The 18,585-nt window shown below is 38.7% G+C and overlaps 1 protein-coding gene across 4 annotated transcripts; it reads right to left on the bottom strand.

The window, feature by feature from the left end:
- Window positions 1-269: 269 nt before the first annotated feature.
- On the bottom strand, window positions 270-16,539 carry CCT2 (chaperonin containing TCP1 subunit 2). 4 transcript variants are annotated; one of them, XM_002752748.6, is made up of 16 exons: window positions 16,457-16,539; window positions 15,690-15,764; window positions 14,925-14,990; window positions 14,109-14,220; window positions 13,721-13,797; window positions 13,479-13,591; window positions 12,029-12,231; window positions 9,596-9,696; window positions 9,249-9,376; window positions 8,763-8,866; window positions 5,766-5,885; window positions 5,299-5,427; window positions 4,997-5,100; window positions 4,646-4,745; window positions 2,750-2,891; window positions 270-540 (listed from the first exon to the last, which is right to left on the bottom strand). In XM_002752748.6, exons 1-16 carry the CDS (start codon window positions 16,457-16,459, stop codon window positions 510-512), a joined length of 1,608 nt encoding a protein of 535 aa, XP_002752794.1. In that variant the 5' UTR covers window positions 16,460-16,539; the 3' UTR covers window positions 270-509. The 4 variants fall into 4 exon arrangements, with proteins under 4 accessions (XP_002752794.1, XP_035112885.1, XP_017831688.1 ...); XM_035256994.3 differs by having other exon boundaries at window positions 14,925-14,959; XM_017976199.4 differs by lacking the exon at window positions 16,457-16,539 and adding an exon at window positions 16,020-16,147.
- Between the last annotated feature and the right edge of the window lie 2,046 nt (window positions 16,540-18,585).

The raw sequence follows: 18,585 nt of genomic DNA, 5'->3' as shown, positions 1-18,585 counted from the left end.
TGACCCACCCACCCCGGCCTCCCAACATGTTGGGATTACAGGCGTGATGCACTGCGCCAGGCCATAATTGAGTGTTCTTACGGCCCAACAACAAAACCAAAAGATTAATATATGGTGTGTTTATCACATTTGACTTGTGCTTAATCAAGGTAATTCTTTCAAAAATGTAGATGGTCAATCATTAATTAAGCTGAAAATGCTATACTGAAAATAATAATTAATTTCCATTAAGTAGAATACACACAAATCAGTAAGACATAAGAACCAAGTAATTGTTCAAATTTTTATTTTAATGCACAGTATGAGAAATGAACTTTTAAATCAACAGATTTGTATGGAAAATTACATGGCAAATAAATTAGACCCATGTTAAAAGAGAAGGTCAGCTAAATGTCCAAACTTAAGGATATAATGGGCACCGACAAACAGATTGCACTGTCTTAAGAGGCTATGTTTCAAAAACAACTTCGCTAGAAACTGGTCCAGAGATCAACAGCACTTGGGAATGCTTAACATGGGTGGTGATCAGGGACACGTTTCCTATGAGAGTAAGAAAAAAGTCAGTAGTGAAAAATGAAAAGCCTGATTTTATCCAAAGTATTACAATAAATACAAACACAACTAGAATCCTGTATTAAAACTATTATAACTCTGCAATGGATTGAATGCTTGTCCCCTATAAAACTCACAGAGAAACTTACTCCCCAATGCAGCAATACTGGAAGTTGGGTCTTTAAGTGAGCAGGTCGTGTCATGGACTAGTGGGTTACATAGGAATGGGATTGCTGGATTTAGAAGAGGAGGAAGACAGACCTGAGCTAGCCACTCATCGCCTCTCGGTGTGATGCCCTGCACATCAGGACTGTTCTGCCTTGGGACTCTGCAGATACCCCCACCATCAAGAAGCACCTCACAACATGCAGCCCCCTTCAACCTTGAGCTTCACAGTCTAAGAAATTTTGGCCGGGTATGGTGGCTCATGCCTATAATCCCAGCACTTTGGGAGGCCAAGGAGGGTGAATTACGAGGTCAGGAGATCAAGACTATCCTGGTTAACATGGTGAAACCCTATCTCTACTAAAAATACAAAAAATTAGCTGAGCATGGTGGCATGTGCCTGTAGTCCCAGCTACTTAGGAGGCTGAAGCAGAAGAATCGCTTCAACCTGGTAGGCAGAGGTTGCAGTCAGCGGAAAGAGACAATCAAACAAACCACTGCACTCTATCCTGGGTGACAGAGTAGGACTATGTCTCCAAAAAAAAAAAAAAAAACTATCACTTATAAACTAAACAGGTTCTGGCACTGTTATAAAGCAACAGAAAATAGACTAAGACACCCCAATTCTCTATAAAAGGATGTTTCTACCTCATGATTAACATTATTCAATTACTATGTTATTTTTAAGAAGACATTAGAAAACACATGGAATGTGAAGGCCTGCAGGTATTTAGCAGCTCTCAACTTCTCATCCAAACAACATACCTAACAGAGATGAATTCTCCAGAATAGGTTAATTCATGTTTTTGACTAAAGCATGTTTTAGGAAATTTTACTAAATTAAGCAAAAACAATTATTTTAAATTAAAGGTTGTAAACTGCCTCTTAGGCTCTTACGGCTTCTGGGCATAGAACAATCTTTTGGAAAGTGGGATGATAAGGGTACCAGTAAATTTTTTTACTTAATGCTTGTTCGGTGATCTAAAGCTTGAAACACTGCTTTTAGAGGCAAACACAACAGTTAAAAGAAGCTGAAGAAGCTTAAGAACAGATCAAACAATACAGCATTATACAGGGATCATATAAAGAGATAAACTTCTCAACCTTAGTAGCTTATGGGGGAAGTAGGATGTTAACCATTGTCAAAAAAGTTATGAAACAGCTGTCACAGGGCACCGATCTGAAAAGCAAGTCCTCTGGAATAAGGTTAATAAGGAGTATGAAAAAGAAGCCCATGGTCTGGTAAGTTTGGAAGGCTGGGTTAAACAAAATTAAGTTTCTTTGCTGCAAATCACTCAGAATTTGCAGTAATTTGCTAATAAAAGATACCCAACCTCTATCAGACCAAATAAAGTATTATACATTTTTAAAGTGTATTTCAATTATAGGTGAGGGTACTGACTTATTGTGAAGATTTGTGGAAGTAGGTGTGGCTATATGACTTTGCCCCTAATCAGAACACTTTAGTTACAGAACTCAATTTCCTTTTGCTATCATTCGGTCTAAAGACAATAGAAAGCATCACAGCATTCTATCAGCTGCCCATCCCTCAAGTTTTTCTGGCTTAAGTGTTAAGAGTTGTGATATTTTAAATGACTTATACAATACTTTTTATTTATTTTTATTTTTTGAGATGGAATCTCACTCTGTCACCCAGGCTGGAGTGCAATGGAGTGATCTCAGCTCACTGCAACCTCTGCCTCCTGGGTTCAAGATTCTCTTGCCTAAGCCTCCCAGGTAGCTGGGACTATAGATGCACACCATCACACCTGGCTGATTTTTGTATTTTTAGTAGAGATTGGGTTTCACTATGTTGAAAGGCTGGTTTCAAATTCCTGACCTCATAATCCACCTGCTCCGGCCTCCCAAAGCGCTGGGATTACAGGCATGAGCCACCACGTCCAACTTACATAATACTTTTATCCAAGCAAAACTGTCTCTGCTTTTCATTAACTCTAATTATAAAATAAACATAGCTCCCTATTTTTTGTTTTGCTGTTAATAATTTCTTCTGAGAAAAGCGTTACAGTACCTGGGTGCCGCTTTGATGATGTTGTCCACACGCAGAATCACCTCTGCTGCTTCAGCTGCACTTAGAAGAACTTGACGCTTTACTTGAAAACTTTCTGTTATACCTAGGAGAGCCATATCTCCAATAGTGCCTTCCCTCATATCTGCAAAGAAAAAAACATTTACTAAAAAGTACTTTTATGGCTGGGCACAATGGCTCACACCTCCCAGCACTTTGGGAGACTGAGGTGGGTGGATTATATGAGGTCACGAGTTCAAGACCAGCATGACCAACATGGTGAAACCTCGTCTCTACTAAAAATACAGACAAACAAACAAAAAACCCAGGTGTGGTGGCGGATGCCTGTAATCCCAGCTACTCCTGAGGCTGAGGAAGGAGAATCACTTGAACCTAGGAAGCAGAGGTTGCAGTGAGCCAAGATCGCACCATTGCATTCCAGCCTGGGCAACCACAGCAAAACTCCGTCTCAAACAAAAAAACATAGTTTTAACAACTAAAGTACTGAAACATCTCTAATGATTTATAATAAAAATTAATCCTATTATTAATAAAATTAGGATACCCAATTTCTTAGTAGGTGGATAAGCCTACAAATGAGCTCCAAGAGTCTTTTAAGCAAGTTAAAAGGGGCAGGGCACAGCGGCTCAGGCTTGTAATTCCATCACTTTGGTAGGCTGAGGCAGGTGGATTATCTGAGGTCAGAAGTTCAAGACCAGCCTAGCAAATGTGGTGAAACCCTGGCTCTACTAAAAATACAAAAAATTGGCCAGGTATGGTGATGGGTGCCTGTAATCCAAGCTACTCGAGAGGCTGAGGCAGAAGAATCATTTGAACACAGGAGGCAGGGGTGGCAATGAGCTGAGATCATGACACTGCACTCCAGCCTGTGCAACAAGAGCAAAACTCCATCTCAAAAAAACAAACAAACAAACAAAATTAAAAGGGGCCAGGCTCAGTGGCTCACACCTATAATCCTAGCACTTTGGGAGGCTCAGATAGGAAGACTGCTTGAGTCTAGCCTATACAACACAGTGAGACCCCCACATCTCTAAGAAAATAAAAATAATTCAGCCAGGCATTGTGGCACGTGCCTTTAGCCCTAACTAGTTTGGAGGCTGAGGAGGATGAACTGCTTGAGACAAGAGTTCAAGGTTCTAGTGAATTTTAATTGTGCCACTGCACTCCAGTCTGGGGAACAGAGCAAGACCACTGTCTCAGTAATAATAACAACAACAACAATAATAATGTCAACTATTGACCATCCATATTAACAGAAAACAATGTCAATTAACAAAAAACAAATGGGAGAGAATTCAGAAGTCATCTACCCAACTTCTCTTCTTGTGAGAATCTGCTTCATCTTCTCACAGATGAACTGGTGCTCCCTCTTGTTCAAATTGACAGGATTATCTACCTTCTTAAGACTACTCTATAATGCCCTGCACAGCTTGTCAAAAATTTTTCAATATGAATTAAAGCTGCCTCACTGGCCACTTTTCTATGGACTGGAGAACTGCGTTCTGTGCTCAAGAAGATTATCTCACAATAAGTTTACTGTGAAATTAGGAGTTAACACTGATTGTATAAGCAACATAGTTTGTTATTTTTCAAAATGTAAGTACTATTTATATTTAAATCCTATAGTCATTATATACCAAATTGTTACAAATCTAACCAGTTTTATATCTCTTATGAAATAACAAAGTTTAGGAAGTGTCAAGGATATAAAGTCACACATTTTCCCAGCACATGTAATGGTTACAAGGACAAAGGCCAGGAAGTGTCTTTTACATGGTTATCATGATAACTCTTCGTGTTCCAAAAGCAAAAAAAAAAAAAGCCTGGTGAGAAGAGTTATTTTTAGCAACGGCCACAAAGTTCCCTTTGATTGCTTACCCAGTCCAGCAGTGGTATTGCCTTCACTGTGAGCAGCTCTGAGCTGTGCCACTAGGTCTGCACTGTCATAGCCTGCATTGTCAGCTATGATGGTTGGCAACTATGAAATGAAGAAAACAAGTAACTACTCACCCTACTATAAGAACCAGTGATTTACTCCTAAAAGGATGGCTTTTTTAAATTACACATTTAGAAACAATGGAAAATGTTTCCTTTTAATGACTGCTCATGAAGAGGAGAAACTCCAGAATCAAATTTAAAAGCGGTATTAATCAGCTCATTTTCTACTCATTTTAAAATTATCAATAACCACAAAATTAAAGTTCAGATCTCTTATTTTTATTAACTTACCATTCTCAGTGCTTTAGCATAAGACTCCATTGCAACAGCTTCTTTGCCTGGTGTTCTATTGGCAAGCTGTGTCACAGCATGAGCCATCAACATCTCCGAACAGCCTACAGATTAAAATTCCAATAAAATATTGTAATGCTGTCTCCAAGATACTGAATTACTGACTTTCCTTAAGATATGCCAAGCATTTTAAATGTAGTGCAAAGGCAATATAAAGTTTCTATAAGAACCATTAAAACCACTTATGACTTAAGTTGTACTTTAAGAAATAAAAATATGTTCAATATTTTTCAAATGCTTACCTCCTCCATAAACTGTTCTAGAATCCTTTACAGTTTGTGCAAGAACACAAAGAGCATCATGCAAAGATCTTTCAGCTTCATCTAAAATTTGCTGAGTGGCACCACGCAAAACAATGGTACAAGCCTCACCTAAAATTAAAAGTTACAGGGACACTTACAGATAAAAAGTTTGCCTTCTATTATTTATGCAGGTGTTGGTTATATTATTGGGTCTTCCTGTATTATACATTCTCTAACAATCAAGGTTCATAATGGTTCTAAGTTATCAAGGAAAAAAACTATGTTGAACATGCACTGTTTACAAAGACACAGTAAAGATGAGGTTGACCTCAAGAGACTCAAACAAAACATACATCATGTTTCTAGAGTTAAGACTGATAATATGTGCTATTCTAGTAACTACCTTTACCTCAACAGAGCCTAGCAAAAATTTAAAAATCTTAACCAGGATCTACATAATCACTCACCAAGGGCAACCCCAGAAAAGTGAATGAGTTTGTCTTCTCCAATCATGACTTCCTCAATAAGTTTGCAACTTCCAAGCTTTACCAGTTCTGGGTGATCAAAGGTAGAGGCAATTTCACCACCTATAAACATAAACATTTATTAGTTGAATTCACAGCAGGCTTAAAATTCCTGTTTCCTAATAAGCAGTAATGGATAATGACAGATGTGTATCTTAACATATTAAAAATCGATTGCTTATTATATACCATGCAGTCTTTTTAAGTTTCATATGTATACTAATTATTTAATCTTTACAACAATCCTTAGGTTCATTATCCCACTTTACACATGATAAAAATGAGGCCAAGAGGTTTACTTTCCTATCCAAAGTTACCTAACTAGGATGAATATAAAAAGTTGGGGTTCAAACTCAGTCTGGCTTCAGATCTATAAGCACATACTATACAATACTACTACCTCCCAAAGGTTAAACTGAGTCTTAAAGCAGTTACTTTGAGTTTAAATTCAGATTCTCCTCTGAATTCAGTCCTAAGACTAAGCCCTCATGATAAAATTCCCAGCACAAGACAGGAAAATATTTGTCCTATGTCAACCACTATACACTTCATGAACTGCTTAAAATAATAAGCACCTGATCTAATTATCACAGTTGAAACATAAGGCCTTTAAAAAAAAAAAAGCATACTAAGAATTTCCCAGAGCAAATTCAGTAAGAATAAATTAATTATAGTCCTTATGTCTCACTTCTCTTCCTATTTTCCCTCCATCTTCCATGCTGTAAACTGAAGAGGTCAGCCATTTCATTCCCTACTTCCTAAGCAAAAGTTAGGTTTCCATGTCAAAATCCTTTTCTCTAGCTGACTACTCATTTCATAATGTGGATTCCATATATTATCAATCAACTCTTCTTTTCCTATTCCTTACTGATAAATCTGCCAATGCTCTATTATTTATTTTACAATAAATTCATAAAGACTCTGATCTTAGGACTTTTTTTCTTTCTTTTTAAAGAGACAGTGTCTTGCTATGTTGCCTAGACTGAAGTGCAATGACTATTCACTAGACACCATCATAGCACACTACAGCCCCAAGCTCAAGCAATCTTTCTGCCTCAGCTTCCTGAACAGATGAGACTACAGGCACATGCCACCATGCCCAACACAAGACACTTACTTAATGACACTTGCAAGAACCAATGTCATCATACAACTTGAATTTCTTAAATCTTCATTTTGTGGCACTAAAAAATCACATAAACATGAGCATCTTAAATTTTATGTGTCACCTTAAAGCATCAAGTATGCAACAGCTCCTAAAGAACTTTAAAGGAGGCAAATCCACTTCAAGTAATTAAAGGAAAATGCCTCTTGGTCAGAAGATTATGCTTTTCAAATTATTTAAAAAAATGTCTTAAGAGATCATCTGAGATGAGACCAAGTCCACTCTTCAAATGTTAGTACACTTTAATTTCTTCTAACACTTATGGTCATTCCAGACAGTATGACAGTTTTACTGACTTCACAGCTCCTAACACAGGCCTCCAGGTCTCCTTAATTCCCATTCTCAAACCAACTTTCCAAGCTATTCATTCATTTTCAAGGACCTAAAATCTGGAAACATTTGTTAAACTTAGTTTTCTAGGGCTACTTAGAATTAACAAAACTATACTTATACCCGCTCAATCTATAAAAATTTAATAAAACAAATTTTTTTAAACCATTACCAGAATAAAGAGCAACAAGTTACACTTTTGTTTTTTTAAGAGACAGGGTCTTGCTCTGTCACTTAGGATGGAGTGTAGTGATGGGATCGTAGCTCACTGCAGCCTTGAACTCCTGGGCTAAAGAGATCCTCCTGCCTCAACCTCCCAAGTAGCTAGGACTACAGGCATATGCCACTATGCCTGGCTAATATTTCGTAGAGGTAGTCTTACTATGTTACCCAGGCTAGTCTTAAATTCCTGGCTTCAAGTGATCTTCCTGCCTTGGCCTCCCAAAGCACTGGGATTACAAGCATGAGCCACTGCAATCAGCCTGCACCATTATGTCATTTTGATGTAAACAGATATATCTGATTTATAAACACAATTTCTATTTGACACAACTGGATTGTATCACTCACGCTTCTATTAAAGGGTATAGAGATATACTAATTTTCATTATACAATGTTGACTGTTTTCACTTATTCTAACATTTATTGCTTTCAGAAATTTTTAAAAATTAACAAAAGCAATGTTTCAGTACTTGACCCACTCTCCAGCATACAGTGTGTTCAATAAAGGTTATTATTTTAACTGTACTACTACTACACAGGACACAAAGCACTCAACTACTTGGCAATAAAAATAAATGAACAAACTAGATAAAGGTAAAGAAACTTAAGACTTCTTTTTAAAGCTCTAGTTTGTTCAGATTTTAACAGTGGTCTTACAGGTTTGTGAGAGAAAAAAAAAATTTTTTTTTTGAGACACGGTCTCATTGCCAAGGCTGGAGCACAGTGGCACAATCTCAGCTCACTGCAACCTCACCTCCCAGGGCTCAAGCAATTCTCATGTTTTAGCCTCCCAAGCAGCTACGCTCACAGTGCTCACCACCACATCTGGCTAATTTTTTTTTTTTGGTAGGGACAGGTTTCACCATGTTGCACAGGTTGGTTTCAAACTCCTGAGCTCAAGTCATCTGCCTGCCTTAGCCTCCCGAAGTGCTGGGATTACAGGCATAAGCCACTGTACCCAGCCAAAAATCTACCTTTAAAACAATGACACAATGAAAAAAATCTGTACCAATGGCAAATGTGGCATATAATTTGGTATAGTAAATATAATGTATCTAAATTAAAGGTATTGAAGAGTATGAATTAGATTTCAGAATAACTGTTGAAATTCTAACTCCTTAAAGAGACTCATTTGTTTTCTCAGCAAATTGTATATAGTAACAAATAATAAATCCAAGAGTGACTACTGTGTTCGTTAGAAAACAATACCTTTCTTCCATACCTGTGACAAGAGCTAGGCGTTCCACACCTGCAAAATCTGCATGCTCAATAGCCATGACACCAGCAGCACCGAAGAGCTGTTCAGGATAATTATAAATTAACTGCCTGTAAATAAAATACATAAAAACATTATGCTCAAAACTGTTACAAGATAAACTACATTAGACTAAAAAACATGTAAACATTTTTACATTAGAACAAGGTTGCTTTTCTTACCTGTATAATTGGAATTTATCAATTATAATACTAGCACATCTATGCTAGCACTGAAAACAGGTGTTCTTTATTAAAGTAACTGTATATATTGATCCCATAATTCTGGCCACAGTGTGCATAAATCACAATTTACTGATTATGAAAATCCATAATTTAAGTGACGTTATGTATAGCAGTTCCTAAGTAACAAATCACTAACTCAGTGTAAGTAAACTATTCCTTACATTTTCATTAAAAAAAAAAAAAAATCCTTTCCTGCAAGCAAACAGACCTGTTAATGAAGCAATTTATTCCATGCTTAAGAATACGTTCAACTTTCTCCTTCATTTTTTCCTTTTCCGCATGTTCTATTTCTGCAACCTTTGCTGTAGAATCAACTCTAACCCGGGAACCAAATATCTAAGATAAGGAAAAGCATAAAAAGAGCATCAGTTTCATTACTCTTTTTTAAAAAGAGTCCCATAGCATATTTCAACATTTTTACTAACATACATATCAAAAACTAATATATGTATATATATACAACAGATTCATACATATTTCAAGCTTTTTAGTGTGACTGATTCTTCAGTTTACAGAAGCCAGCAATCTGAATTTTTAAGAAGTAGAGTTACATACCTTTATTTTGTCTGTATCCATACCAGTATTTGCAATAAGAATTTTAGCATTTTCAATTCGTTTTGGTTGATTTACTCCAATTTTTTTATCCAACAGAAAGCCTATAATAAATATAAGAACGGTATCACATTTAATACTTCAAAGCAGCCTTAGTAAATCTTATAAAGCTGTCTGCTTTATCTTATTACTATTTCAAAAAAGCTAGAGCTATTAAAGTCCAATTTACCAAGCTCTTAGATGGTATAAAAGCAAGCTTGTCCAACCCGCCTTATTTTGTTGTTGCTGTTTTGCTTTGTTTTAGGTTTTTAGCAGCTTGAAAGCCATGGATTTTCTCTCTCTAGTGACAAGCAGAAAGGAGGGATGATGAAGGAGCTTTACTGGCCAAACCAGAAACAGAAACTAAGAACCCATGACTGTTTTCTCTCCCTTGGACATTCCTGGTATAAAGCATTCCACTGGAAGTTACTACAAAATCAAAAAATAATGTATAAAACAGAAAATATGAGAGCACAGCACAGACAGTAAAATTAAACAGCATTTTGAAACTTTTGTTTCAGATATATACTACACACACATCTGTATGGGTTGCAATATAAAGACAATAGGTTAAGTCCACTTTTGTTAGCTTAAAATCATCACAAGAGAAAAACTGAAGGATCAGATATTCAAGTATTGAGGCTGGTGGTAAAAATGGAAAAACCATGGACAATGGAGTCAGATAAACTTGACCCCAGTCATGCCCCTGCTGCTGGCTATATAACCTTGGACGAATTATCCAACCACAGATACTAATTTATAAAACGGGAATGTAACCAGTGGCAGAGGTGCTAGCTACCAGTCTAGTCCTCTTGCTTTGGAACCAAACCGTCATATGAACCACCCAGCACCACTTACCTTTCCAGGCCTTTTCTGGTTATGTTAGAAACTTTTCTTTTATAAAGCCACCATTATCTTGGGTTTTCTACTCTATTGAGGTACACCTGATATTCACTCACCCAATCATCATGATGACTAAATTACTCAAGTTTCTACTACAATTCCTAGTACACAGCAGACGTTCAAGAATGGTGCTGCTTGTGCTACTATTCTTGTTTTAATGCTTCTTCCCTACACCAACTCCTATTAGAAACACTACACAGCGGCCAGGCATGGTGGCTCATTGAGAGCACTTTGAGAGGCCGAGGCAGGTGGATCACCTTAGATCAGGAGTTTGAGACAAGCCTGGCCAACATGGCAAAACCCTGCCTCTACTAAAAATACAAAAAAGTTAGTTAAGCGTGGTGGCACACGCCTGTAATCCCAGCTACTCAAGAGGCCGAGGCAGGAGTGAACTCAGGAGGCAGAGGGTACAGTGAGCCGAGATCACACTGATGCACAGGCGACAGAGCCAGACTTCGTCTCAAAAATAAAAAAAAGAAATGCTACACACTTTTTACATATAAACTTAACCAGGAGTATTTTCAGAATTATGACTCTATCTTAAAATAAATCAAGACATATGACATAGAGCAAAACCAGGACTCCAAACCACTGGTAAAAGCAGAAGTTGTAAAGCACTATGTAATTCTTTTTTTTTCTTCTCTGAGAATGCCTATACTTTTTGACAGGCCATTTTGTGAAATAAATACAATGTGAAGATGATTTGGAAAACTACACTCTACAAACAAAATGTACTAAAAAAAAAGTACTTAAGACTCATTTATCACTCTTCAAGAACTAGATCCTCTTGCCCTATAAACATATATAATTATTTGTTAAATAATTTTTTTTAATTTTTTTAAAAAATTAAGTCATCCCCCGGTATGCAAACAAGGGGTACTGGTTACAGGATGGCCACATACACCAAAATCCACACATACTTAAGTCCCAGGCTGACCCTGGAACGGGTAAATTTGAAAAGTTGACCCTCTATATACATGGGTCTCAAATCCTGCGAATGCTGCATGTTCCATGCATGTTTGGTTACACATGTGCAAACCACAGATACAAAAAGCTGACTATATTTATTGAAAAAAAATCTGTGTTGAGTGAACCTATACAGTTCAAACCCATGTTGTTCAAGAGTCAACCATACATCCTCAGCGACCAACTAACACAATGATTTGACTGACCCAGACCCTTCTTGGAGAATACATATAATCCTGGTAAAAATACTATTTGAGAACAGATGATTTCTAGTAAAAGAAAATGTATTTCCTCCTCATCAGAGTGTAAATAACTTCATCGTAGTTAAGTAAACTCTAGAGATTATTGACAATGCTGGAATAGTGTGGGAAGAAGACTACACTGTCAATAAAACGACAGAAATGGTTGTACATGATATGTCCTTAAAGACAAGTTCACTGGCTTTATAAAGTGCCACTGGTCCCAAAACTCAAGCATTCAGCCCTCAGCATCTAATCAAAGCTTCTTGTATCTAACATTCATACATACCTTCATCTAAATAGGAATCTGCCAAACTTCCTCCTAGCTTCTTGATAATATGAATTGCCTCCAGGTTGCCAGAGCCTTTCAGTCTGAGAACCGCTTCTACAGCTAATTTAGTAAAGTGGTCTTTGTGATGAGTAAGAAGTTTTGAGGATAATGTCGTGCCCGCAATATTCATTAAATCTTGACGGAATTTAACTTCATCAGAACTAAATAAAACCAACCAAATACACATATTAACCCTACTTTACTTTTCAAAATTTATCTAGATATTCACGTCAATAGATAATTTTACCCTAACTGGGCAAGTTTGTAAGCTATATGAAAAGAAGTAAACCTCGGCAGTAATCAGGAAACACAAATTAACGGATGTTTTCGCCCACCAAGCTGGCAACATGCCAAAAAAATGAGTTGGGGGTGCTGGGGATGAGGCACATAAGCAAACAAAAATCTAATGTTGGCAAGAATGAGAAACAGCCGGGCGCAGAGGCTCATATCTGTAATCCCTGTACTTTGGGAGGCCGAGGAGGGTGGATAACCTGAGGTCAGTTCAAGACCAGCCTGACCAACATGGTGAAACCTCATCTATACTAAAAATACAAAATCAGCTGGGCGCATGCCTAAAGTCCCAGCTACTTGAGTGGCTGAGGCAAGAGAATCGCTTGAACCTAGGAGGCAGAGGTTGCGGTGAGCTGAGATCATGCCACTGCACTCTATCCTGGGCAACTCTAAGAGCAAGACTCGTCTCAAAAAAAATAAATAAATAAAAGAATGTGGAAAACAAACACTATTATATAGCTGTGGACGGGTAAATCAATAATTTTTTTCCAGAGGCTTATTTTATAACCTATGTGAAAGTGCCTTAAAACAGTGGTCCCCGGTCTTTTTGGCACCAGAGACTGGTTTTATGGAAGACAATTTTTTCACCTGCCATGCAGCCCAGGTTTGGGGGTAGGGAACCTTGTCTTAAAACACACACAACTACCTCTGGACCCAACAATTACACTTTAGAAACTTGTGGGCTATGTTCTTTATAACATTGTTATTATAAAGCTAAAAATCGCTGAATACACAAATCTCCCCCTAGAAATGGGTTAAGTAAATATAGTCATTCTAGCCACATACTCAAATGGGTAACACTATTAAAATACTGCATAGAAAACTGACATCCAAAAATGTGCTTAGTATTTAATTAGGTTAAAAAGAAGCTAATAAATCCTCTACACAGTATTATACTGTTGGCTTTATTTGCATATTTTGATTAGAGATACAAAAAGACTAAAAACCCAAACTTTAGTGGTCATCTCTGGAGGCTGACCTAGGTTTGACTGTGGAGTGGGGTGACGTAGCAAGATGATCTTTGTGTATGCTTTTCAGTATCCTCTAGATTTCTTGCACTGAGCATGTTATGAAAGAACACTAAATATTTAAAACAGTAATACTCTGGTATACCAACCCATGATCGACTGCAGAACTCAACAGAGCCTCTCTTGCTGCCTTTGTGGCTTCTCTCCAACCCGCTATGATGGTCTGTGGATGAATCTTTTTTGCAATTAAAGATTCTGCTTCCTATTAATAAAGTTATAAAAGTTATAAATGAAAAAGTATTAAGCACTCAATAGTAAAGATGAAATAAGGACTTGATTATCTGATATTCAAAAACACAGTAGGAAAACAGAGTTGCTCAGTTGTTCTTACCCTTAATAATTCTGCTGCTAAAACGGTAACAGAGGTAGTGCCATCACCAACTTCATCATCTTGAACCCTTGACATGTCTAGAAAAAGAAATTAGTTATTAACTCAAAATTGCTTCTTAGCACTAAATTCTTCAAAATATTCACTTCCAATCTAAACATATTTATCAAGCTTCCTCATCCAACAAATTCTTTAGAACTCTGAGGTCTAAAATGCAACACTTTTACCACTATGGCACTCCTGCAGCTTGTATTTTAATGATGATAATTAAAAAGTAATGGACATCAATTGATTGACAGTACAGCTGGTCAACACAGCTTATTTGAAAAGTTATTTCAAAATATTAACAAACAATATTATTAGGTTGGTGAAAAAGTATATTCAGACTTACCAACTAAAACTTTAGCTGCTGGATTGTCAACACCAATGTTTTTTAGAATAGTGGCACCATCATTGGTTACCATAAGAGAGGCATCTCGTCCACTGCTTAGAAGAATTTTGTCCTAAAGGATACATAATTGGTTCAAGTTAAGATATAATTACATCTTGAAGAATGCATGCATCAATCGGTATTCTCATACAATGCTAGCGTATAAACACTCTGGATGGCCATTTTGTGGTATCCATCCATCAAATGTTTTCAATACATACACCATGTAACAAAACCGTGGTATCTACCCCTAGAAACACTAGAAGCACAGGGAGACACTAGCGTTTGTTTCAGCACTGTAACTGCAAAAACCATGAAAAAAAACTATCAATACAGCCATAATTGAATTATAAAATAATTAAGGTGCAAAATACTATTTGTTAAAGAGGAGACTGTATTATTTACTTACCCTGAAAACAATTTAAAAGAGCAAGCTACAAAAAAGTATTTGTAAATAGTACCTCTGTTTTATAAAACAGTATCTGTTACATGAGAATATCTAAGAAAATACATAATAAAGTACACATACTTCTATAAAAGCAAACAGAGTATTAGAAGTTGTAGATGCAAATAACAGTACTTGTCATTGGGGAGGGGCATGGATTGGGGATGGTGATACTCGCTAGTTTGATTTTTACTAAGGATAATACATTTGTCTTACTGTTATAATTAAATATTTTAAAGATTAAAAAGCATATAAAAATGTTTGTTATTAATATATTTCCACTAAAGGCTCTAAAACAATATTAAAACATAAAAGTTTTCTATTTTTCTTACCATGCCTTTGGGTCCCAAGGTGCTCTTTACCAAGTCTCCAATAGCGATGGCACCAATAAAAGAAGACTAGAGTAAAAACCAAGGAGATTATCAGAATCACCTTTACAGTCTTAAGAGAAAAATAGTTTCATCTTTATTTACTTTATTTTTGAGGCAGAGTCTTGCTCTGTCACCCAGGTTGGAGTGCAATGGCAAGATCCCAGCTCACTGCAACCTGAGCCTCCTGGGTCTAAGAGATTCTCCTGCCTCAGCCTCCCGAGTAGCTGGGATTACAGATGCCCACCACCACGCCGACTAATTTTCGTATTTTTTTTTTTAAAGACTGTCTCTCACTCCGTCACCCAGGCTGGAGTGCAGTGGTGCGATCTTTGCTCACTGCAACCTCTACCTTCCGGTTCAAGTGATTCTCCTGACTCAGCCTCCTGAGTAGCTGGGATTACAGGCGCACTCCACCACGCCCAGTTAATTTTTGTATTTTTAGTAGGGACGGGGTTTCACCGTGGGCTGGTCTCGAACTCCTGACCTCCTGATCCGCCCACCTTGGCCTCCCAAAGTGTTGGAATTACAGGCGTGAGCCACCGCGCCCGGCTAATTTTATATTTTTAAAAGAAACAGGGTTTTGCCATATTGGCCAGGCTGGTCTCGAACTCCTAACCTCAGTTCATCTGCCCACCTCGGCCTCCCAAAGTACAGGGATTACAGCAGTGAGCCACTGCGCCTGGCCTCCAGTTTTATCTTTAAAACAATAGTTAGAACAAGGCTTACCAGACGAGCTGTCTCTGCTCTCTCTTCATCAGCTCCTGCCTTGAAGATGTTAACAGGTGTAAGGGAAAGGGACGCCTAAAAAGGAAAACCAAGAGGCATTCTGTTTAAGAACCAATACTCTATACTGAGGTGCCTTCCACTAGTCTTACAAATGGAATCTACCCGAAAATTCATTTAGAATAATGTTTTCAAACAAATAAAGCTTCCATCATCGGAGAAGGCATTTAAGTGCAGGAAAGGACTTGAAGGAAAGCGACAAAAGGCTTTTCAGATTTACAATGGCCCCAGGAGTATTAACTATACACCAGCGACATTGACAGTTACGTATACCGAGACTAAAGACGATCTGGAACAAAGAATGAGGCACGGAGGGGTCGCAGATCATCAAGGGTACAGCCGCCCGGCGGGCGAGTGAACGCGGCGGCCTCCATCTTCCACCTTCGGGTGGCTCCGCCCCTAGGAGGAGGGCGGAGCAGGACCCGCACTAGAAATTTCTTCGCTTGGGGTGAGGCGTGGGCCTGGGTTCCCGGGACTATGGAAACCCGGTCTGGGCAGAAGGAGACGCTGGTCTTGTGGCCACCCCTCCCCCTCGTAGTGGGCTCCAGCGGCTGGCCTGGCACAGGCCGCAGGCCCCAAGGCCCGTACCATGCGCGGCGGGCCCGGGAGACAGGAATGGAGCCTATGACGCTAGCAGGACAGAGGGAGCAATGGGGTGGCAAAGGCACGGCGGGGCAGGAGCAGGGCAAGAGGCTGAGGGCCAGGCTCACCATGGTTCCGAGGGATTCTGCACACAAGTAGATCCCTTCACAACTCGTGCTCGGGGGCCGACAGACAGGCAGAAGCCGGAAGTGACGTCACACGCCCTGCTGTCGAGGGCGGAGCCTCAGCCTGCGCGCCCCGCCGACCAGCCGTTTCCGCCCGCCGGTGTCTCATTTTGATTCGAGACCCACGAGCCGGAAACGCAGCCTTTCGCACTAGAGGGGGCGTGGCCACCGCTCGAGGAGGAGGAGGAAGGGGCGGGTTGAGAGAAGAACAACCTAAGAACAAAGAGGTGGCCGCTGCGCGGATTGTCATAGCAATGGAGTTCTTGCTCACACTTTTAATTTTTATTTTCTTAAATTTAATCTTGAAACATTTGTATTAAAGTCACATATGTACACAGTTTGAAATGTTATATACCATTGCTTTCAACTTTTTCAGTTTTTGGGAGGGGCTATTTACCATCATATTACCAGATAATATTATTGCTATTTTAATTTTAAACATTATTTACTGTGTATTACAGAAGGAGACTTCATTTTCTCTTATTAAATTTTCAAACGTTATTTCTAATTGGACGTTGACTGCCCAGGATAAGGTCTTGTGAACTGACAAGAGACATTTGTAGTATTTTATCTTTGCCTTATTTACTCATTTTCAGGAATTTTTGCATTTCAGTCTGTTTTTTTTTTTTTCCTCTAATAGTAGAGACGACTTATTAGTCTTTGTTTATAATAAACTGAAATATTTGGGACTGATCTCGATCTCTGCCAAACCATGTGAGTGTTTTGGCAGAGATCGAGATCAGTCCCAAATATTTCAGTTTATTAGAGACAGTTTTCTACTTTCTCTAAGTTGACGGATGTCTAAAGCAAAATTAGTTCTCTAGAAAAATTTGTTTTCTGTCATCTGGTGATACCCGCTTTTCACCCTTTGACTAACTGATCACTTAACAAGCTCCTGGATTTTTCTTTTCCTGTTTTGTTTTGTTTTGTTTTGTTTTTTTAAGCGATGGGGTCTGCCATGTTGCCCAGGCTGGCCTGGAATTCCTGGGCTCCAGCAGTCTTCCTGCCTCGGTCTCCTGAGTAGCTGGGGTCTCCTGAATTTTTGACAGTGCTAACATTATCAGGAATTTTCCATTTTTAGTTGTTTCTACCCTTCAGATATCCTCTAGAGGATTGATTTCCACCAGGGGTTGGCAAGCTATGAGGAGTCAAACCCAGCCTGCCAACTGTTTTTCTATGGCGTGAGAGCTAAGAACAGTTTTTTTGTTTTTGTTTTTGTTTTTTGAGACAGAGTCTCACTCTGTCACCCAAGCTAGAGTGCAATGATGTGATCTCGGCTCACTGCAACCTCCGCCTCCCACGTTCAAGCAATTCTCTTGCCTCAGCTTCCTGAGTAGCTGGGATTACAGGCACGTGCCACTGCGCCCAGCTCATTTTTGTATTTTTAGTAGAGACGGGGTTTCAACATCTTGGCCAGGCTGCTCTTGAACTCCTGACCTCGTGATCCACCCACCTCGGCCTCCCAAAGTGCTGGGATTGCAGGCGTGGGCCACCGTGCCAGGCCTAAGAACAGTTTTTACATTTTTAAGTGGTTGAGAGAAATAAACAATTTCCTGACACATGAAGATTCTGTGAAATTAATATTTCAGGGTCCATAAAGCTTCGTTGGAATTCATGTGCATACCCATTCATATTTACCATCACAGTACAATAGCAGAGTTACACAATGGCAGAGTTGAGTAGTCATGACAAGTTGTATGGGCCCACAAAGCCTGAAACATTTATTATTTGATTTTTTTACAGAAAAAGTTTGCCGACCCTGGTTTACGGTATTCCTCAGGTCCAACGTGAAAAGGGGGATTCGGGCTGGACAAATTGTTATTTTAAATCTCCTAAGAGTTTTCTGTTCTTTGTAGGAAAAGTTGGTCTTCTTTCAGGAAATGTACTTTACTAGGCAAATCCCAAATCACATTCTGGAATAAGAAGATTCACAATGAAAAACTAAGATGCCTGCACAATATTGAAAAAGGTTGTTTTTATTGTGGGCAAAATTACATACCTGAAGATGTTTATTATGTCCTCTGGTAGGCAAGTCTGAGACTGTGTGTGATGGGGAAACCAACTACTGCTCC

The sequence above is a fragment of the Callithrix jacchus genome, chromosome 9, assembly GCF_049354715.1.
Source record: "Callithrix jacchus isolate 240 chromosome 9, calJac240_pri, whole genome shotgun sequence".
NCBI classification, from domain to species: Eukaryota; Metazoa; Chordata; class Mammalia; order Primates; family Cebidae; genus Callithrix; species Callithrix jacchus.
Note: the sequence above shows the minus strand (reverse complement) of the source record. Positions and strands in the feature narration are given on the sequence as shown.